This window comes from Didymosphaeria variabile, assembly GCF_027946475.1.
Source record: "Didymosphaeria variabile strain IMI 356815 chromosome Unknown scaffold_4, whole genome shotgun sequence".
Lineage (NCBI taxonomy): Eukaryota > Fungi > Ascomycota > Dothideomycetes > Pleosporales > Didymosphaeriaceae > Didymosphaeria > Didymosphaeria variabile.
Window position 1 is genome coordinate 1,057,962 of NW_026611623.1, and position 20,711 is coordinate 1,078,672.

The following is a 20,711-nucleotide window of genomic DNA, read 5'->3' on the forward strand; positions in this document are numbered from 1 at the left end:
AACGTTGTCTACAGAATGGCCTTGTGGCCTAGAGGGCAACGCGAATGCGAGAGGGGCTTAGTCACGGGCCGGATGGGGGGTTAGCAGGCAGCGGTGACGCCGAAAGTCAACACCACGAGTCCCCGCTCCGCTCATGTCGTCCAACGGCGGTGCCATGGCCCTACACGGACGGAGTCGCAAATGACCCTCGCGAGCGGCAGAAAAACGTGGCAAGCAGCGTCCGTGCAGGGCGGCCGTTATTGCTCGCGCCGCGCGCATGCATGGCATGGACATTGGCATGCGCTCCCAGGCTGCTCGGCGCCCGGGAAGCACAGATGGCGAAGCGAAAATCTGAGGGCGCTAGCAGAAGACTGCCGCGTTGGGCGTGGGATCCGCAGGTCTGGGTTTGCGATTGTGGATGGAGAGGGGTGAGATGGAAGGATGCGAGCTGGGGTGGTGAATCGTGTGCAGGGTAGGGAGGTGAGTTTTGGCCGAGCGCTATTGCCCGCGCGCGCCAGCTCCTCTCGCCTAAGGCAGATCGTTTCGACGCCCGGGCCTTGGGGCGCTGTTCAACTCGAGGTCAGCGCTTGCCGTCTAGCGCTGAGAGAAGTCTAGGGGCGCCTGTTTTTTGGGGGTGAAGAGCGTACAGGCTAGGAGCGTAACAGTCAAGTGTACGCCCGTTAGCGCACGTGCTGGGCGGGTGCAGGATCTGGACGATCGTTTGGGGGCTGCAAAAAGCCGTTGGAGGGAGCACAAGGAGAGCCATTGGGGAGACGCGGTCGTGGCGGCGCGGGAGGTTAGTCAGGTGCCGGGCTGACAGCACTCTACTGCTCCTGAGCGCTGCTTGTCGGGTCGTTGGGCGCTCGTTACGATGCAGCCTGGCCAAGTTGCATTGTGCTCTGGGATTTGCGAATTTCCTTGCGGTGTTGAGCGTGCAAATGGCCGTCGTTCACAGCCAAGACCTTCCTCTCGGGACTCGCAAGGCCGCGTGCATCTTTCCCGGAACGGCAATGTTGTTGAGCACTGTACAAAGGCGGCAAGGCGCCCGCTGTGCAGGCTCTCATACGAAGCCCTACCGTTGTGCCCCTGCCAATCTCTGTGTCAAAACATGACGGGTTCTGACAAGGATGACTCTGCGCATGCGGTCACTGCTCCATCAAGCCCTGCTCTCCGCTCCGTACCTGGCAACTCAACACGCTCGGGAGGGCCACATCCGCTGCGCGCCTCGGAGCTTGGGACAACGGCGTCTGTCGCACGTCGCGCTCCGTGTCGAGGAAAGATGATCACCGGGTAAATGCTCAACCCGCCAATTGCCTCTCGTCCTCGACTCTACTATTTCCTTGCCTGGTAAGCCCCACGCGTGTTTGGCGCCGTGCGTGCGCAGGGACACAGACACAGACGGGCAAGATGCTCATGGCCGTTGAGCGTTCCCTTGCCGCGGATTCGCGACCCATGGCTCTGTCCCCGCCAGCTGCTTGCACGCGCGTCATGCCGGGGTCGACGTCGATATGCGTGCGCACAAATCGAGGGCGTAGCTGCGGGGGACGAGAGGCATGCACGCAGTCTGGACCACGGCTAATACCGTGCCTTGGCCGGCAGCCATCGCATGGTTCCCATCATCGTATCTAGTCTATCGTCAGACATCTGATCTGATCGGTGAGGAGGGTATTCTCGCGTGGCAGCTGCAAGCCACCTGAGACACGGCTCCAAATTTAACTCTGAAGGAACAAATGGCATCCTAAATCTACAGGCCAAGCTCTCCCAGCCGTACGGACACTGTCCGCGTCCGACGCCCTCTATTGGATGCGCGGCATTTCAGCCTGATTCAAGACCCCGGTGCAGACATCGCAGGGCAGAGAGCATGTCACGTGCCTAGACTGGCAGTTTCTCCGGCCATCCCTGCAATCCAAACGCCGATCAAACGCCGTTAGGCGAGCAACCTCAGATGCGGACCTTCATCATCAGTCATTGGGAGAGGGGCATGCCGCATCCTTCGGGCTACTGCAGTCATACGAACCTTGTCTTTTCATTTCAATTGCGTTTGCTCGCATTCGCGTTCTTTACATGACGCCGTCCTTGAGCGGTGAGGCGAGTCGTGGTGGTTGAGGGCCGAAATATGGCGGACTCACTGTATGTCCCGGATCCGACGGCACAGGATACGCTGCTGCAGCCTTGGGACGAGGCGTTTCGGGTAAGTTACTTCATGCTCTATCCGTCATTCCAGGCCCACAGGCTCGTTCACGATGCTCGTTGCAGGTAATCTTTGAATGCGTCATGATATTCAGGGGTTTTATGCCTGTACGACGTGAACCAATGAGCCGGGTCTCCTTTATCAACACCTTTACACAGTAGAGAAATGGCAAGAGCTAGAACTTGGACTTGATTCGGTCTCTGTGGATTGTTGCTTTTGAACATGTTAGAGCAGGTTGCATATCAATGCATTTCCCCAGCGACCACATACACCGACTATATATCCAGAACTGTAGATAACCCACTAACATGTGCAATAGGCTCAGCGTGATGTCGGACTACTTGTCCCAATCAACTTCCATACTGTTCCCTCGATATCATTGAGAGCAGCCTGCTTCAATAATGGCCTGTATGAAGATACATCGTTTCAAAAATGCTTTTCGAACTTGCTCGCAGTTGGACTGCGGAGATTCATCATAGACACGTACTGGGATGAATCGAGGGGTGAATGGGGCCTATGCCCTGCTCAGATACCACCTGCTTCAGCCGTGGGAAGCTCATCAACCACTGTGCCTGTGCCGGCTTTCACAATCCACAGTAGCTCGGGCTCTACAAGTGCCGGAGTGACTGCAACTATCTCCTCAGCAGGGTTTCCAAAACGCCAGGATGATCCGTCAGACGCAAGTTCTGGCTCGACGAGGGTGAGTATCGAATCTTCCTCAGTGCACTCTCCTGCATCAGCGTCGACAACAGGAGGGTCGTCAAGATCAGGCTCCTCTTCATCATCGTCTGGCGCGACACCCACGCCTTCCACTTCGGTTTCTGCTCCAGTACAGGCTCCCAAAGAAGGTGTCTTGTATCAATTAGGGAGCTATAACTGCACGTCCACGATAACACTCAACTACCTCACCGGAATTTTCAATGACTTCCTGGAGGCGACATCTACCACCACCGATGCTTCATTCACATATCTACTTCTCAACATCCACGCCGCTGCTTCCTGGCAACATCCCAACGAGCCCGCCCAACAACCCGCCGGCGGTGTCCTTCCTCGGGCAGCCGGAAACCTCCTCAGCAACGTCATGAAAGGCAACCTCTCCGATCAGTTGTATACACCGTCGAAACTTGCGAATGAACGCGCAAAGCTGAGTAATTCCTGGAACAATGTCGACGCGGATAACAAGCCAAGAGGAGGTTACTATACGGTAGAAGGAGCTAACAGCAATGATCCATCTTCCGCAGATGGATGGCCGGATGAAGCATATGCTCAATTTTCCAAGTTCTACCGCCTCATTGCGATATTCGGCACTGTCGATCCGCAAATGGGTGACTATAACATGAGCCTTGACGCGGATACAATCTTCCCCTCCGAGACGATCTCTTTCCAGCCTGATGTCTCGTTCTCGTCCTCCGGCTCCCTGAGTGAAGGTTGCCTCTTCGACGCCTTCGACAAGACGGTCACACCGCAAAGAAACTCATCCTTCGCCGTCGGCGTTGTGCCACCAACCCTCTCCGTATCCTCCAACCCAGACCTCTTCTCCCCAATCCCTCTCATCTCAAACCTTACTGCCTGCGGCATATCACCAATTCTCAACCACTCCCTCGCCAACACCACCGCAGACAAGAACCCCCTTCCCTACGCCGCCTTCACACACTCTTACCTCTGGACCTGGGCCCCCGGCGAGCCGCTCAACGCAACAGACGCGTCCACCTCCGGCGCGACAGGCAATCGCTGCGCAGCCGCATACACAGAAGGCGAGTGGTCCGGCCGCTGGCACGTAGTGGACTGCAACACGCCTTTGCGCATCGCATGCCAGGACCCTTCCTCCCCTACTCCTGGAGCATCTCCCCCGCCCCGCAACCTCCGAAGACGCAACCAACGCGTGCGCCTCCCCTCCACCTTCTCCGTCCCGCACACCCCGCTCGAAAACGCACATCTGCTTTCCGCCGCTCGCGCAGCCCTCTCCTCGACCGCTCCAACATCAACACCTCTTCCATCCTAATCAATCTTAACAGCATGGACGTCGCAGACTGCTGGGTCGCTGAAGTCAACGGCACGTGTCCGTACTTGCCCGCAGCCGACCAGGATCAGACGCGCATCGTCGTGGTACCGACCGTGGCGGCGATTATCATATTCGTGTGCACGGCGCTGACGTTCTTTGTCAAGTGTGCGTCGAATCGGAGGGAGGATAAGAGGGGAAGAAGACGGAGGATGCTCGAGGGGTGGGAGTATGAGGGTGTGCCTAGTTAGGGGAGGGGGAGTGTCTGGACTATATTCGTGAGATGGGATGGGATGCTGGAGATGAAGCTAGACGGAGCACATACTTATAGGAGTATGGCATTTAGAAATGAGTTTTCTTACTAGAGGCGTTTTCTTCTAGAGTAAAGCAGGAGCAGGAGTGTGCACAGGAGCGTTAGCCACAAATATACATCAGGCTCGCAAATGGTATAGCGAGTGCTTCGTGCCTGTAAACATACACACGGTAATTACATACTTCTCGCTATTGATTCATGGTTGATAGTCAGATTCTATCAATGGGGAAGTCATGACTTAAACGCCATCGTGTACATCGAAACCCGACGCCCCGCCCTTCGCAAACAAGGACCGAATCCCTAGCAGCAACCCCTATCATTCCACTCCACGCCTCCATCATCGAGGAAAATCTCAGGCGGTAACTCTCGCTTGACCTCCACCTCCGGCTCGAATAGTGGGCTCTCGCTAGTAATCCTTTGCGACTTATCCCCTTGTATAGCACGCATAGTCGTACTGTCAGCCACCGAGTACTGGAACCCAGGGAAAGGCGGAGCGATCCGTGTCTCAGTGGCTGTCGTCGACACCTAGTATCCAGTCAGCCCAACCCCTTCTTCCCAACAAGATCCCACGCGAATACCAACCTCACCACCACCCCCACAAAGCGGTACAATCTCCGTATACCTCGAGAAGTACTCCCATCTGCCCACATTCGGGGGCGGCAAGCTATATCCCTCCCAGCCCAGCACCTCCACCTTCCTCCTCTTCCTTTTCCTCTTCTGCATCGACCTCGCAACGCCACCCTCCTTCTTCGACCGTCCGCCAACCTTCTTCCCCTCCTCCACCCCCTTGCCTAGCAGCTCCCCAAATAAATCCACGCCTTCCCTTCTCACAAAATGCGCCCACACCGTCTTTCGATCCCCACTTCCCTCATTCACACCTTTCCCCCGAACCACAGCCGCCCAGTCCTCCCTGCTTATGGCATCTGCGCAATCATTCTCGTTCACACTCTTGTGGAAGTGTACAGCGAAGGCCTTGGGATGCCTAAACAAGCTACGCGATGTATGCGCCAGCGTGGCGTCGTAGGATGCGAGGTACGGATGTGTCGAGGGGAGCGTGAAGCCGTGGCGGTCGGTGAGGAAGTCGCGGACTGTGACGGAGGTTGTGGGGGTTGACATGGTGGTGTGTACAGAGGTGGATAGAAGGATAGGTGTGAGGTGGACGTAGACGTAGACGTAGACGTAGCGTCGAAGTAGACCGGTTGAGAGGTTTGATTGTAACGAATCATGTGTTTGAAGTGTTGTTATATAGTGGCTACTGGCTGGGTAAGATACCGTCCGCAGACTGAGTAAACGTGACCAGGTAAAAAGATCAGGCTGTGTGAGAAAGTAAAAGAAGTGTGAGACTCTCTGAGGGATGGTAGTGAAGTAGTCGACCATTTTGCATGAAGTCGCTATCACCAGTTGGAGTACCGCATTCAAAGAGTAGAAATAGCAAATCCCAGGTAAAGTAGTCAGACCTAGACCGAACTCAGCCTTCCTCGACCGCACCGCCACCAAGAGCCTCCGTCTCCTCTATACCTCCTGATATGCCCGCTCTCGCATACCCCTTGCCGAACCTTTCCTTGCTCTTCTTTACCAAGGCTTCCTTAATCTTCTCCCTCCGCTTGCCATCAGTAGGCGCATCGAATTCGCTCCACACCTGCACATTCCCAATAGAGATGAGTAGTTCGCCATCCGACCTGTTCCTATCGATCCCAAACCTTGCAGGCATAAATACACAAACCCTATCATCATTGCTGAGAGTGGCACGAACAAGTGGTCGTACTTGTGGATCAGCGCATATCTCAGGTCTTGCGTGGCCGATGACGACGTCCCAGTCAAGGAAGCGGGTGCCCGTGTACGTATCAATAGTAGTGAAATCAGCGTCCTCGCAACTGTCTTCCTTCAAAGCCGCTACCATCTTTGCTGATCGCTCCTGCTTGGTCATTCCGGTGAAGTCGGCTAAGAATTCTACTTGATCGTGCGGTATCTGTAGCTCGCCGGACCGATCAACTTTGGCGTACTTCGAAGGAATGTAAGTGTAGACGTTGTATCTCAGAGAGCTGCCTTGACACTGAGCCACGAGCGTTGCTCTAACAAGTGGTCGTACGTTGGGGTCAATGCAGAAGCTAGGTAGTGCGCGTCCGACGATGAGATCTCTTGAGTAATACTTGTTCGTGGCGTACGCATCAATTGTCATAACGTCTTGTAGCTCAGTCGGGTTGGCTGGTATTTGTGACGGATAGTATATTGTCCAAGGAAGTTGAGTACTGGCTAAACGATCTCCTGGAATCACATCGTTCATATCATCCTCATCAGCGACGCGCCGCTTCCGCTAAATCGTCAGTGCATCGTACACTATGCTCATATGTCTTACTTACCTTGCGATGAGATGCAGAACAACCCACTCCCTCTTCGTCGATAGTCTTGCGGGTCTCGCTCTTGACGATCTCGGCCATTCTGTCGTCCAGGATCTCGAGAAGGCCTTCTTTGACGGTTTCGGCAATCTCGCCCTTCACCCTCTCGGAGAGGCTTATTTGTATAGCACCCGAGAGCTCGTCTCGGACAACCTCGAGTATCTCCTTCTTAACAAAGTCTGGCAGTCCCTATCACATGTTAGCGTCCGTTATAGAGTATCGTTGAGCATCTTCATGCCTTTCTGTCGACTGTAGGTGTGGATCCCTCCCCGGTTTTCGATGCCTTCTGCCACTGTCAGTAATATACATGTAGTACCACGAAATATCGCATACCATCAGCTCCGGCGTGGATCCCTTCAGTACATCCCTCTCAGAGATATTCTTCCCCCTTTCCCTCTCGCCTTGCATCCTCACCTCCGCCTTCCTAGCCATCTTCCACCACCACACAGCCTCCCACAACTTGCCAGCTCTAGCTGTCTGATCCCCAACCTCCCTCAATCGATCCAGCTCCTTCTCGCTCTCGCTTCTTTGCACCTCTTCACCAAGCCCCAATCTCCTCTTTGCCATCTCGATCTTCTCAGTCAGTGACCATCTCTCGAAGTGTATGAACCTGCGAACTTCAGCCCTAGGATCCGAGATTTAGGTTCGAGGCACTTGCGCATACACTACCATTGTGTTTTCCCGTAACATTTCAGGCCCAAAGTACCATCCCTCGTCCCACTCGCACTCCGCTGCGCGACCATCGCATGAAGACGCGTCGAAATGAACGTGTACTTCGTAGTCCTCGGCAGAACGGTCGAAGATGCGGCGGGCGAGAGCGATGAGTTCCTGGAATGGACAATGTCAATGGTTGAAAGCATGAGTGGTGGATCGGGAAAACTCACGCCAAGTCGTTGTGCACGACCCGCAGCGACGCGGTAGGTGGATTTTGGCGTGCTGAAGTCGGCGACTAGGATCTGAGGGGCTTGCATCATTGCGGTGATGGTCCTAGCTGTTGTATTAGGTTGGATAGATGTGGCGCGGCCGTAAGAAACCCACGGAGGGTAATAATAGTAGATCGATTCAGCAGAAGCAAGAGCGGTGCTCATAACTAGTGAGTGAGAGGGGAGAAAGCGGACATGACTGGAAGAATACGCATGTGATACCTATCGAGCACGTAGTAAGAGTAAGACTCCTCTCAACTAACCCAGCTTCTCCCTGTGAGAAAAGAGACAGTCCATCACCAACCATACTCAACCCTCCCCGTTGCTCAATAAAAGGAACCACCAACTCCAGAACGCTCGTCACTAAGACAAACAGAGGAGCAAGAAAAATGAGTGTCGCTACATGCAAACCTGGCGCTATGGCATGTATGGCTCGTATGGCTGGCACGTTTCGTCGAACCACGAACCGACCCGAACTGATTCCATGCGCCTGGAAGAGCGGCTGCGACGGCGAGAATATGAGCCGTCAGCTACAGACTTGATCACGTTAGATTGTACACAATGACTCGCGATGGTCGCTTACTGGAGATGGTATCCTAACAGGACGAACCCTTTCAGGTGGGCTTTTCGCATAAGCTGAGGTAGGATCGCCGTTCGAGGTATCGTCCTGAAAAGTCTCGTATTGCCCACCCTGGGGCAACTCAGTGCTTTTAGCACTAGCAGGACGTCCGCCTCTACCTCTGTTCTCCGCTGTTCCATTAGGAGTCGATGTTGCTTCGATGGCGGGTCCAAGTGTTTCGGCAAGGGCATCCAGACGGCTCCTCATGTCCTCCACTTGAGCCTGGACAGTGTCAAGTCCTGCTCGGAGACGAACAATGGTTCCATTGCGATCTGGTTCGGAAGGCTGCGCCGTAACGGGAGTAATAGCTCCGAGATCTGGGGAAGAGCCATCACATTTAGCTAGTTGAGCTGTGGAAAATGACATTAGTCGCTTTGTGTAAAAGTGCTGCTGGATGAACTCCGCTTACTCTGTGTTGGAACCTCATGGCTGTCCACGTCTGCCACCTCAATGTCCTGATTTGTGGATGGCCTGGACTGCGAAAAGGAGAACAGGTTCCAGCACGAACTCCTGCCCTGGCGTCTGCGATCTCTCCAGGAGAAGTTAAGTCTGTGTGGCCTTGCTGCTGGAGGCTCAGCCTCATTGGCACCAGAGGAATTCCCCGCCTGAGCAGCCGCATTGGCAACAAAGACTGGATACACTAAAGGGGGTGCAGCAACAGGGGGGGCTAACGTCAAACCGAGATTATCCAAAAGCTCTCTGACGCTATTCGCTTTGCGAACCTTGTGAGATTCAGAAACGGTATCTTTCCGCTTATCTTCGTGCTCCAGGTGACCTCCGCTAATACTGGGACGAGAGCGGTCCATAATGTCGCTCCGACTTCGTTTTCTCTTTAGGGCCTTCTGCGGTGGACAGGTACAATCAGCACAGCAACCACCGCAAGGTGGTGCGCAATAGTCTCCAGGACATGGAAAGGGCCTATCACAATTACATTGGCCATACTCCGAACAGTCTGCACAGCAACAGTATGCGCATACGCAGTCTCCGCAGGAACAGGGGCAGCCGTCGTCATCATGGTAACTTGACGAAGCACTCGAGGAGGTTCCATCACTCTGTGTTGAAGTACCCGAAGAGCTTCCGTTAGTCTGCGCTGGTAAGGCATTCGACGAAACTCCGTTACTCCGCGCTGGTGGAGCACGCGAAGGGGCTGGAGTCGACTCCTCAACCAGGCCAACTACGGTGAAACAGTTGCTCGTTTTTGTGCTCGAAATCATGCCTTCCGAAGGCTCTGTGAACGGCACTCAGTCTCACTAAAATGGTACACACACCGACTGACCAACATACCTGTGGTGTCACTACGTGGACTTGCCAAGGGCCTTGGACTTTTGTACTTTTTCACAGGCTTTAACAGGCGCCTGGCAATTGACTTCACTAGCCTGGCTGCTTTGTCCCGTCTCCGCATGTGCTCCCCGATGATACCACCGCAATCGGGTTCTGGTGCATAAGAGGATGGTGTATCGGGTGGCGTAGGCAGTAGGTTCACGGCCTCGAGGAAATTGACGGACTTCTGCGTACAGCATCTGGGTTTCCTAGACGTAGAATACTCCGGAGAAGACGCCGCGTACTAGGGGGTATCGCCTATGTAACCACTGTTAGCTACCATTCACATAAACTTTTTATTACAGGCATACCTCGCCCGCTCACGTTTGCGAGCGGTGGGGCTCTTCGAAGTCTTTGGTGCATATTTGGGCAAAGCGATAGAAGATAACGCTACTGGATTGTGAAAGTAGCTAGCGATGGGCGAAATCTGTCTTCGTAGCCAGCATTAATGAAGATAGGCGAGCGAGCTGTTGGTGTGGTGATGGAGGGGTCGTTATGGCGAATAAGGATTTGCGCTGAAGTATGCCTGGCAAGAGCGATTGGAGAGGAAGGAAAGGTCGCAGGCGGCCAGCTTTTGAGGTAGGAGCCGCCGTCCAAGCATGCCGGAACCACCTCGTTGTACACACACACACACACACTCATGCTTGCCATATCTTAGGATCTTACCGGTCTACAATTCACTCTTCCCGCTCCTTTCCTCAAGCCTCTCATTACTCCAAAGTACCGGCCCTTCAACCCCATACAACGGATCCTTCTTCAGCCACTGTACCCTCCCTACAGCCTTTGATTTCCCCTCCTCCCCGGCCTTCCCATAGCACATGTCCCAATTACACCCTTCAGGATAACTTCCCACCATCATGAAACCTCCTCCGTCCCCAAAATCCTCAAGCAGCCTGTGTCCCACACCCGCAGGAACAACAACCGCATCTCCTGCTTCCACCTCGGCTTCGACCTTCCCGGGGTTTTGCTCGCCGCCAAAAAGGAGTTTTGCGCGCCCTTGGTACACGCAGAGGACTTCGTGGGTGGTGCTATGGTAATGCGTTGTGCTGTACATGGTGTAGCGCCATTGTGGGGTGAGGCCGTTGGACTGAAGGTGCGATTCTAGGGTTGAGGCGGATGTGGAGGATGGGTAGGCAGAGTGATAGATGAATAAGGGGTGGGAGTGCGGTGATGTGTTTGGGATGTTGGAGTGGCTTGGGATGAGATGGGTGGAGACGCGGAGGGAGGCGAGGGGTGTGAGGTTGAGCGATGGCATGGTCGTTGATCGCGATTGGTGTAATGTGTTTGTTGCATAGGTCGGTGGGTGTTTGATGGTAGGTTTTGGTAATGTGCTGTTGTAGTAGGACGAATGTTTGAGTTCAAGGATCCTGTGATTGCGCGAAGACGACGTCATAACTACATGAGATTATGAAGTGTTCGAACCTCGACCGTGTACGCATCAACCGTATATACTATATCCATCGATATTTGCATGCTGATGAATCTTGGGAGGTGTCCAAATGTACGCACTCGTTTCGTGCGAATATGCGTGAGGTCGTCGCGGCGAGCGGTCATGCTTTGACACCTGCAATGTCGTGACACGTGCGCGCTTGCCACCGCCAATGACGAGCCTCGCAGAAAGTAGAAAGTGACCGGCTATCTCTATGTTGGCGCGGTGACCGAGCATACTTCGATCTTTGGACTTCGAGGAACGTGGGTAAAGCTGGCGTGGAGTTGTCTTAGGCATGGTGGCTGATGGCGTCAAGGCTGCAGTAAGCCAAGACCTCGAGCTTCGGGCAATCTAGCTGGTGCCTGGCTGACCGTGATTCACAAAAGCTCGCCGCCGCCAGGCAAAGTCCTCTCACCCACCTTCTCCGCTGCTTCCTTTGCAAAGTCGACGCACCCCGCGTGACTGTAACGGCCGTGATCCGTGCGTACCAGAATACGTTGCGGCAGCCCCCGACCCTCTACATATAACGAACCGCGGCGCCGCCTCTCTCCCCGCTGCCCCAACGCAACTGCACCTTCCCCCAGTACACATCCGCAACAAACCCCTACATTCCTTGGCCACGCTCGCGTCCTTCTGCCACGCGCCCCCGTCCGACCCCGAAAATACCGCTCTTCAGGCGCAAGAAGTCGCCATCGAAAAGTGCCCCAGTGCACGCGACGCAGCAACCCGCCATGGCATCCTCTATGCCGCCCGTCCCTGCCAAGGACGATGTCCGAGCAACGTAAGTAGAATCTTCTGTTTGATTCCTTGATCTATAGTGCTGCTTACGCGGGTTCGATGCACTGCTCGCGTAGTTTGTCCGCCGTTCGAGCCCCACAGCAAGTGTGACTGCTCGTTCTGCGGGTAACTTGTAGACGGCGACTGCTGCCAGCATGGGGTGTGGTGTTTTGAGAATGACTGGCTAACGTCCTGCAGGTGGACCTATCTCGAAGCCGGTGTCGACAAGATCATGCACAGCCTGCGAGAAGGTATGGACATGAAGACGTACATGGGCTTGTACACGGCCATTCACAACTTCTGTACCGCTCAAAAGGCCGTCGCCGGCTCATCGTTCACATCCCACAATAACCGCGGCGGAGCCCATCTCCTCGGAGAAGACCTATACCAGCACTTGATCGAGTACCTGAAGATCCACCTTAAAGTGGTGCAAGACAAGTCGCACGAACACACCGATGAAGCTCTCCTCTCATTCTACATCAAGGAATGGGTACGCTACACGACCGCCGCGCAGTACAACAACCACTTGTTCAGGTACCTGAATCGTCATTGGGTGAAGCGCGAGATGGACGAGGGGAAGAAGAACATCTACGATATCTACACGTTGCATCTGGTTCGGTGGAAAGATGATATGTTCACCGGCACACAAGAACAGGTCATGCGTTCAGTGTTGAAGCTAGTCGAGAAGCAGCGGAATGGCGAGACAATCGACCAGATGCAGGTCAAGCGTGTTGTCGATTCTTTCGTGTCCCTGGGTCTGGACGAGCAGGACAGCTCCAAGTCGACGCTTGACGTTTATAAGGAGTATTTCGAGAAGCCATTCCTTGTATCGACGGCAGAGTATTACGACAACGAGTCTAAGCAGTTTCTGGCGGAGAACAGCGTGGTTGAATACATGAAGAAGGCCGAGATTCGCCTAGAAGAGGAGAAGAACCGTGTCAGCATGTATTTGCTTCAGGAGATTATGTCTCCCTTAATGCGCACATGCGAGGAGTCTCTCATCACGAAGCACTCACAGGCCCTACGAGAAGAATTCCAGATCTTGCTCGACCACGATAAGCAGGAAGATCTCGGCCGTATGTACAACCTGCTTGCCCGGATTCCAGAAGGCCTGGATCCGTTGCGTACGCGCTTCGAGACCCACGTCCGGAAGGCTGGTCTATCGGCTGTAGAGAAGGTTTCTGTGGAGGGCGACACTATTGAACCTAAGGTATATGTTGACGCGCTTCTTGAAGTCCACACGCAGTACCAGGACCTTGTGAACCGTGCTTTCAACGGCGAGTCAGAATTCGTCCGATCTCTGGACAATGCCTGCCGCGAGTTTGTCAACCGCAACAAAATCTGCAAATCTGGTTCCAACAAGTCCCCTGAACTTCTCGCCAAGTACACCGATACTTTGCTGAAGAAGTCGAGCGCGAAGATGACTGAAGAAGACAACATGGAGGCGCTCCTATCCCAGGTCATGACTGTCTTCAAGTATATTGAGGACAAGGACGTGTTCCAGAAGTTTTACTCGCGCATGTTGGCGAAGCGGTTAGTGCAGAGCACTTCCGCTTCGGACGATGCAGAGACCACCATGATCTCGAAATTGAAGGAGGCTTGTGGTTTTGAATATACCAACAAACTGCAGCGCATGTTCCAGGACATGCAGATTTCCAAGGATCTGAACAGCACATACGCTGACTGGTTAGATCAAACGTTTGAGTCTACGGAGCGTAAGGCTTTCGTTGACGCCAGCTACAACATTCTTGGAACTGGTTTCTGGCCACTGAGCCCGCCTACCACAACTTTCACACCGCCTCAGCTCATCGTTCAGACATATGAACGTTTCACTCGATTCTATAACAACAAGCACCAGGGCCGTAAGCTGTCATGGCTATGGCATCTGTCGAAGGGCGAGATGAAGGCCAACTACTGCAAGGTCGCTGGCGGAAAGATGACTCCAACCTTCCAGGTCTCGACGTACCAGATGGCCATCCTACTGCCCTTCAACGACCAGGACACGGTGACATATGACGAGATCGCAGAACTCACCAAGCTCGACAAGCCGACATTAGACCCTAGCATCGGTGTTTTCATCAAGGCGAAGGTCCTCACTGCTGAGCCGGAGGGCGCCAAGCCGGAGTCGGGTACCACGTACAAGCTGAATCTTGGCTTCAAGACGAAGAAGCCGAAGATCAACTTCAACATTGCAATCAAGGGCGAACAGAAGCAGGAGGCTGAAGATACGCACAAGACGATCGAGGAGGACCGTAAGCTACTCATGCAGGTATGTATAGTCATTCCGTTAGATCCTTTATACGTTGCTAATTCTATTAGTCGGCCATTGTGCGTATCATGAAGTCTCGCAAGAAGATGAAGCACCAGCAGCTCGTCTCCGAGACAATCCAGCAGATTAAGAACCGCTTCATGCCCCGCGTCCCGGATATCAAAAAGTGCATCGACATCCTGCTCGAGAAGGAGTATCTGGAGCGTTTGGAGGGCGACGAGCTTGGCTACCTTGCGTAGCCGTTCCGCAATCGTTTGTTCTTGTCTAATGAGTTACGGTTTCTTAAGTTCAAAGTTCAAAGCAAAGACTTTGGCAGTACCCTCGCGCGAAATGGTCTGCTCTACTTGGCGTTTCACGGGCACATAGTGTATATCGGGCATCGGATGGGCGCTAGATGAGCTACGGCTTTCGCATGTGACCTTTTGAGCCCAGAAGGGGTTCCATAGATCGGAAAAGGGATGTGTGGCGGTCCCGTCATGAGTGGTGATGCGAATTAGCTAGGCTACCATGGAGTAGAGATAAGACTCCTATTCATCCTGATATTGTACGTCACTTGCCTCGTCTATGCTATGTTCACTTTGCCAGCGATTCTCGAATACTCAAAGTAGGTGCCTCTTCAGACAAAGACAACATCACCTAGTGAGGGTACGAACGGCGACGGCACCAATAGAGAACATAACATGGGGAGAAAGTGAGTGGGCACTGGGTGGCACTTTTTCATTCTTCACGCCAGCAGCCTTCCTCCAGCGAGAACAGTATTCACCTCTAATCGCTCTTTGCGCGCCAGTCGACGTCTTCACGCTATCATCCATAAGATCACAGGACACGATGTAAGAAATAAGGGTTCTGGCCCCTGAAATCAATTCCGAGTCTATAAAAGTATAATCCACAAGAAGTATCTACAATCAACCACGACGAGCCTCATATCACACAGATCGAAATCACCCTTTAGCTGCAGGCAGGTGCTCCATCACAGCGACTGGGAGTATCTCCATCACCACCCCACGCCTGTCCAGCGCTCAAGCAGTTGGTCGGTCGGATTTGCTCAGACGCAGTGACGGTGGCCGTGCAAGCGTTAGAGCCGGGGGCTTGCGCGGAGGTAGGAGTAGCAGTGACGATCGGGGCAGCCTCGTAGCTCGTGACAGGAGCTGGGGAAGGAGATGCGGAGACGACAGGAGATTCGACAGCCGACGTGGCATTCTGCATGGGGGCAGATGTGGGGAGTACGATGGGGGTGACGGAATTCGCGTTGGAGGGTACTGGGATTTCTGTGGCATTGACTGGGGCGGCGGAGGAGGAGGCATTTACTTGCGTAGCCTGGGGAGCGTCAGCAGAGGAACTGACGGGCTCAGCCGAAGCAGCGGGGGCGGGTACTGACGAGCCATCGCCCTTAGCGACGCCAACAAAGGCGTTGAGGTTGACTGGGCTGCAGTTGTCGGAGATCTCAAGGGTGCCGGTGCCGCTGAAGACATCGGCGCCGTCACGGGCAAGGGCGAAGGTCTGCTTGCCGGTGCCCATGTCGACCTGGTAGGCGGAGGCACCAGCGGGGGCGTCGAAGGTCTGCGTGTTTCCGCCGGAGGTGACGGTCACTTTGCCTGCGCTTGCGAGAAGAGCAACGACGAAGACGGAGTCTTGGAGCGTATCGATGCCGTCGAATGCACCGCAAGCGGCCTTGGGGCTGGGGCGGTACCAGTACACAAGCTTGTCTTCTGTGACGCTGACCTCCTTTGACCCAGCCTTGTACGCAGCGATGTACGGCTGAGCCATCTCGAGCCAGCCGTCGTGCGGGAAGCCGTTGGCCCAAGCACTTGAGCCATCATCATTGTGCTTGCTGGTCTCCGCATCAGACCCAATGTAGTGGCTCTCACCATAATCGTTCCAGGTAATGATCTCAATCATCTGGGGCGCAAGCGCGAGGATCTCATTCCAACGCCTGAACCAGAGGAGGTCACCAGGAAAGACCCACGCCTTCGACGCAAAGTTGGTGAAGAACCACGGGGATACGGGCGCCATGTATGTCTTTCCACCGAGCCACTCCGTGTACTTGGAGTCGAAGTCGGAGGTGGTGACGTTGGCATCGGCCGTGGGAGCGCGGTTTGCACCGTTAGAGTCCCAGCCGATCCAGTTGAAGGAGCCGTCGATGTCGTCGACGGCAGTAGCATCCCTGATACCCGTAGGCGAGAGGTTAGGTACAAGATACAGGTCGGTGCCGGCAGCCGCGCGGATCGTCTTCGCATTGAAGAGCTTGGTAGCATCTGTATCGCCGTTGAAGCTCGAAGCGAAGCACTTGCCGTCGACCTGGAGCTGGCCAGGCTTCGAGCAGTACTCCTTGAGCTTTGCACCGACGGCATCGTTCTCGCCCGTCTCGAAGTAGTTGTAGTCGAAGGAGATGAAGACCTTCATGTCGTTGTTTGCAGCGCTCTCGTAGGCGTAGCCGAGTTGGGCGTCAGTGTAGTCATCTTTGGCGATGTTCAGAGCAAAAGCGTCGATGCCAGCGGCCTTAGCCTTCTTCATGTCCTCGTCGTAGTCGGCAGCGCTTTCGCGGACCTGCATGATACCAATCATGAAGTGCGCGGCGACGATCTTTCCAGCATCCTGTCTCTTAACAGTTGAGGTCTTGAATGGCGCCGCATTCGCCGCGGCAGCGAGCAGCCCCAGGGCCACCGAAGTAGTAGTCGCGCGCATGTTGCAAGCAAAACGAGTGAGTAGAATGAGTGACTGGACGAAACAGAAGATAGGGAAACTATCGAAGTTGTAAATAAGTGACGAACGAAGCGAAGTGGATATTCGCTTTACAACGTACGATCTCTAACCTGTTATATACAAAGCCCAGCTTCAACCCCGTCAGCGAAGCCCGGAATGATAAGTGTACTCCTCCCTGGGCTGGACCCCACACGTCAAGAGGCTGCGCCTCCCCAACGTTGCGAGCGCCATCTCAAAAACAAGAGCGATCATGCCAAAGGGAGGCTATTGGTCCGTAGTTCCGTTTCAGGCCCGGCTTGTAATGCATTCTGCGGGAAAACGGACTTGGGGGCAGGGGTGTCTAACCGTCGGAGATTGGTGTTCACGTATTTGGCCCTGTGGAGGATCATTAAGAAAGTACGCTAAACCGGGAAAGGTGAAGTGCGAGGATCACAGTACGGAACCAGCCAAAGGCTTGAATTGAGCGGGTGAGATTCTTAAGTTGCACGGAGAGTTGCCGGGTCTCGGAGAGGGCAACGGCAGATACATCATCATATATTTGCTGGCGTGGAGTTGTGCTGAGTCCTTGCTCGGTGTCGCAGAGTTGCGGTAGGACGCAGCACTGCCCAACAGAGTCGCAGACTGAAGACTGAATTAATGTCCGGAGATATCGTTCGACCCAAGTGAATTGATCGACGCTCAGAGCCACTTTTACATTTGTTCCCGAAATAGCTCTTGGACAACTCTCCGCGGGCGTTAACCGTTGAGTGCACGACATTCAAGTACTCCACGAATGTCTCGTGTATCCGGCGGTAACTTGATGCATGTTACGCCTAGAGCCTCTAAGCTTCAATTCGCCGGTAGAGTGACGTTTCGAGAAAGTCATTGGTTGGGACAGACGACGAGAAATACTCAATAATTCGTTGTGATGGACAAGTTGCTTTACGTCATGTACCTGCCCTTCTATAATCGGCGGAATTTCCGTTCAACACTAGGAAAGCATCTGCCATTCAGTATGAACACGCAAAACCCTTTTACGTGAAACAAGCGGCCAAGATCGCTAATAGACGAACGAATCATGCTCGAGGATGTATAGCCCCAAACAGTACCCTGGTAGCAAGGCATCCCATATACGAGTATACACAAAGACTCCGTTGCGTTCGTATACTCGGGGATAGAAAGACCCCCAAGTAACGTCTTTCCATATCGGGCGCACCACGAGCGCTCATGATAATCTGCTCACATGTGATGAGTAAAGCCGAAGACCCGGTTTCGGAAATCGAGCTCCGGCATTCGTGACGACGCAGTCCCTCTTCAGCATCCGATCTGCTCAAGCTTCTGGTGTCGGCCTCCACTCGCAATGCCACCAGATATCCCTCGCATCTATAGCTTCGCCTTCGGTCCAAACGTCTTCACCACAGCTTCAACTCCCTTACCCGCAACGTCCTCATCTTGCGGCGGTGTACCGGTACTGCACCCAACTGCACCCACTACAACCCCATCCTGCACTACTGGCACACCTCCCGCAATAGTCATGAACCTCCCTCCATTGCTATTGTTGATACCAAATGCTGGTCCACCAGGCCACACGTTGTCCTTGTAGATGCTCGTCGGCGCGCGGTGCCCCGCAGCCGTGAAAGCTTTGTTGATAGCGATGTCGACAGAAGTGAGCTTTGCACCGTCCATGCGGGCGAAAGCAAGGAGATGTAGTGATGAATCGACGACGGCGATATTCATAGGTACGCCAATCTCTTGAGCGCGCTTTTCGGCGGCGGCAACGGCGGTGCGGGCGCCCTGGAGGGTGAGAACGGGCATGGACTTAGTAGACATTGTTGACTTGGTGAGGGTGTCTTCAATTGGGTATGTGTGAACAACAGAGAAGGGTTACTGCATGGGAATGCGACATGCGCTGAGAAATGGTCGAGAGCTTCATGACGCAGCGGATATTGAAGGAGGGTATCGGGAGCCCTCCCGACCTCGGTCGGAGAGATGCATGGCGGGGGTTAGTAAGCGAGCTTCTCCACTCTGGGAACGTCGGACGACATTGCCCTTCATATATCCAATGCAGAATGGGAACCTAAAATGCTTAAGATGCTAATGACTTCCAGCATTTCGAGTGCTCTTTCTATACTCATAAGATCGGGTTCGGTGCCAGATCGAACAGTCACCATAGCATCCGTTTCGCAACAAACGTAGTACGGACGCCCTGCGATAGGCTATGTAAGAGATAATATGTGCGTCTCTCAACGGATGTGGCGCACGAACCCGTGTTGGAACTTCCCATTAGACTCCATGTTTATTGAATGTTATTTCTCGGACCATGCCATAACAGAAACGCGAGTTCTCCTCGCATGCCATATGCGGTGTGCCGGGTATCTTCCAGTAGACATCTTCCGCGCGTCATTAGGAAAGCCCACTGATCAATCTATTGATCGCGACTTCAGACACACATCCATCCAACGCGCTCTGCCCTCGAGCGCCTACATCCCCACCATCATCGGGAAGCGAAGGCACCACCTCCGCTCCCATCGGTATAAACACCACAGCTAAACTCTTCTCCCCTGTCGCAGACGGCTGATTCCGCTCGAACACCTTCCCAAATCTACAATTTCTACCCTTAATTTCCATGTACCCGGTCACCCCGTGCCTAAGCTGCCCATGCAATACCATTCTGAACTAATTTACGTCTGATAGTTAGAAAAAGACGGTGTAGCATTTTCCATGATGCAGTGCGGATGCTAGCGGGAAATAGAGCGCCGGTGTTTAGGTATCGGTTCGATCATTTGGCGTCTAAGACGGGTCAAGAGGAGGTTAGGGAGGGAATTTACACTGGCGTGAAGCAGGAGTATGTTTTCTCCAACTTAGTTCCAGATCACACGTGGAGTAGGAACAGGGTGTTTCAGATGAATGCGCTTTGGGCTACGCTCGCACATGATTTGGTCCCTTATGGGGCGACAGACGGTATGTTGCTTCCGCTTGGTCAGGGATAAAGGCTGACTGCGATGCAAATTTGAGATTGGCTGAGTGGCCGATGTATGGAGAGGACGAGAGAAGTGTCGTCTTGAATGGGTATAGTTCGTGCATCGAACGGGACACGTATTGAGCGGAAGCTGTTCTGTGTATCGTTGATAGTGTCTTGCCGTACGGTGCATCGTGGAAAGGTGCATTCCAGATGTGGTACATATCAAGGTCGCATCGGACACGGACTAATAGTTTAGTAGAGGGTTGGTGCGTATACGACGCTGCTCCCTTTTCTCCTTAGGCCATACTAGGTTTACAGGGCATCTCCTCCACTAAGGGAACACTCTCGACCCCCCGATGTATCGATGCCCTGACGCTCACTGCTCTTGCGTCCACCAACTGGACTGACGCGCAGGTAGAGGCACATAGCGAGGCGCCCCCTAAGCTCCACGGCCATGGCTCCTTCCATTTTCCGCTCCACGATCCCGCCTCCTATCTCTACCTCGACTCTGCGGTCCACCTCTACCCCTCGGATTGTCATTGCCTCTATCCCTTCCCCTTTCCTTATAATAGTTGGCTTGCCCATGACCTTCTCGATCATCGTTTTCGTAGGTTATCCGCTCAGCCAAGCTGGGTTTCTGGCCGCCACTTCGTCCGCTATTAATGCCGCGATTGCTGCCGCGACCACGACCTCTAGCACGAGTGGCGCTGCTTCGGATTCGCAATTCAGGCTCTTCAGACCAAGTCGGACTACGCAGCGAGCGTGGGATATTCTCGACAGTAGTTGATCCCTTGGAATAGGAGCGTATACTTCTATCCATGGCAGTCGAGACCTGCGCGATGTCAGCACTGC

The 20,711-nt window shown here is 54.0% G+C and overlaps 6 protein-coding genes across 6 annotated transcripts; 2 read left to right on the forward strand and 4 right to left on the reverse strand.

Annotated features, from left to right (window-relative positions):
- Positions 1-2,835: 2,835 nt before the first annotated feature.
- Positions 2,836-4,172, forward strand: MTC6 (Maintenance of telomere capping protein 6; the record flags this gene model as incomplete). The annotated part of the gene is made up of 2 exons (XM_056214008.1): positions 2,836-2,842; positions 2,893-4,172. 2 exons carry the CDS (start codon positions 2,836-2,838, stop codon positions 4,170-4,172), a joined length of 1,287 nt encoding a protein of 428 aa, XP_056071275.1.
- A 610-nt stretch (positions 4,173-4,782) lies between these two features.
- N0V89_005232 (uncharacterized protein) lies at positions 4,783-5,598 on the reverse strand (the record flags this gene model as incomplete). Its single annotated transcript, XM_056214009.1, has 2 exons — positions 4,783-5,007; positions 5,065-5,598. The coding sequence occupies 2 exons, from the start codon at positions 5,596-5,598 to the stop codon at positions 4,783-4,785; spliced, it is 759 nt and encodes a 252-aa protein (XP_056071276.1).
- Positions 5,599-5,950: 352 nt separating this feature from the next.
- N0V89_005233 (uncharacterized protein) lies at positions 5,951-9,226 on the reverse strand (the record flags this gene model as incomplete). The annotated part of the gene is made up of 9 exons (XM_056214010.1): positions 5,951-6,796; positions 6,843-7,067; positions 7,129-7,164; positions 7,212-7,488; positions 7,585-7,706; positions 7,763-7,865; positions 8,269-8,303; positions 8,412-8,770; positions 8,830-9,226. The coding sequence occupies 9 exons, from the start codon at positions 9,224-9,226 to the stop codon at positions 5,951-5,953; spliced, it is 2,400 nt and encodes a 799-aa protein (XP_056071277.1).
- A 2,674-nt stretch (positions 9,227-11,900) lies between these two features.
- On the forward strand, positions 11,901-14,454 carry CDC53 (ubiquitin ligase (cullin) of SCF; the record flags this gene model as incomplete). Its single annotated transcript, XM_056214011.1, has 3 exons — positions 11,901-11,950; positions 12,145-14,215; positions 14,266-14,454. The coding sequence occupies 3 exons, from the start codon at positions 11,901-11,903 to the stop codon at positions 14,452-14,454; spliced, it is 2,310 nt and encodes a 769-aa protein (XP_056071278.1).
- A 709-nt stretch (positions 14,455-15,163) lies between these two features.
- Positions 15,164-16,900, reverse strand: N0V89_005235 (uncharacterized protein; the record flags this gene model as incomplete). Its single annotated transcript, XM_056214012.1, has 1 exon — positions 15,164-16,900. One exon carries the CDS (start codon positions 16,898-16,900, stop codon positions 15,164-15,166), a length of 1,737 nt encoding a protein of 578 aa, XP_056071279.1.
- A 1,380-nt stretch (positions 16,901-18,280) lies between these two features.
- On the reverse strand, positions 18,281-18,727 carry N0V89_005236 (uncharacterized protein; the record flags this gene model as incomplete). The annotated part of the gene is made up of 1 exon (XM_056214013.1): positions 18,281-18,727. One exon carries the CDS (start codon positions 18,725-18,727, stop codon positions 18,281-18,283), a length of 447 nt encoding a protein of 148 aa, XP_056071280.1.
- Positions 18,728-20,711: the final 1,984 nt, after the last annotated feature.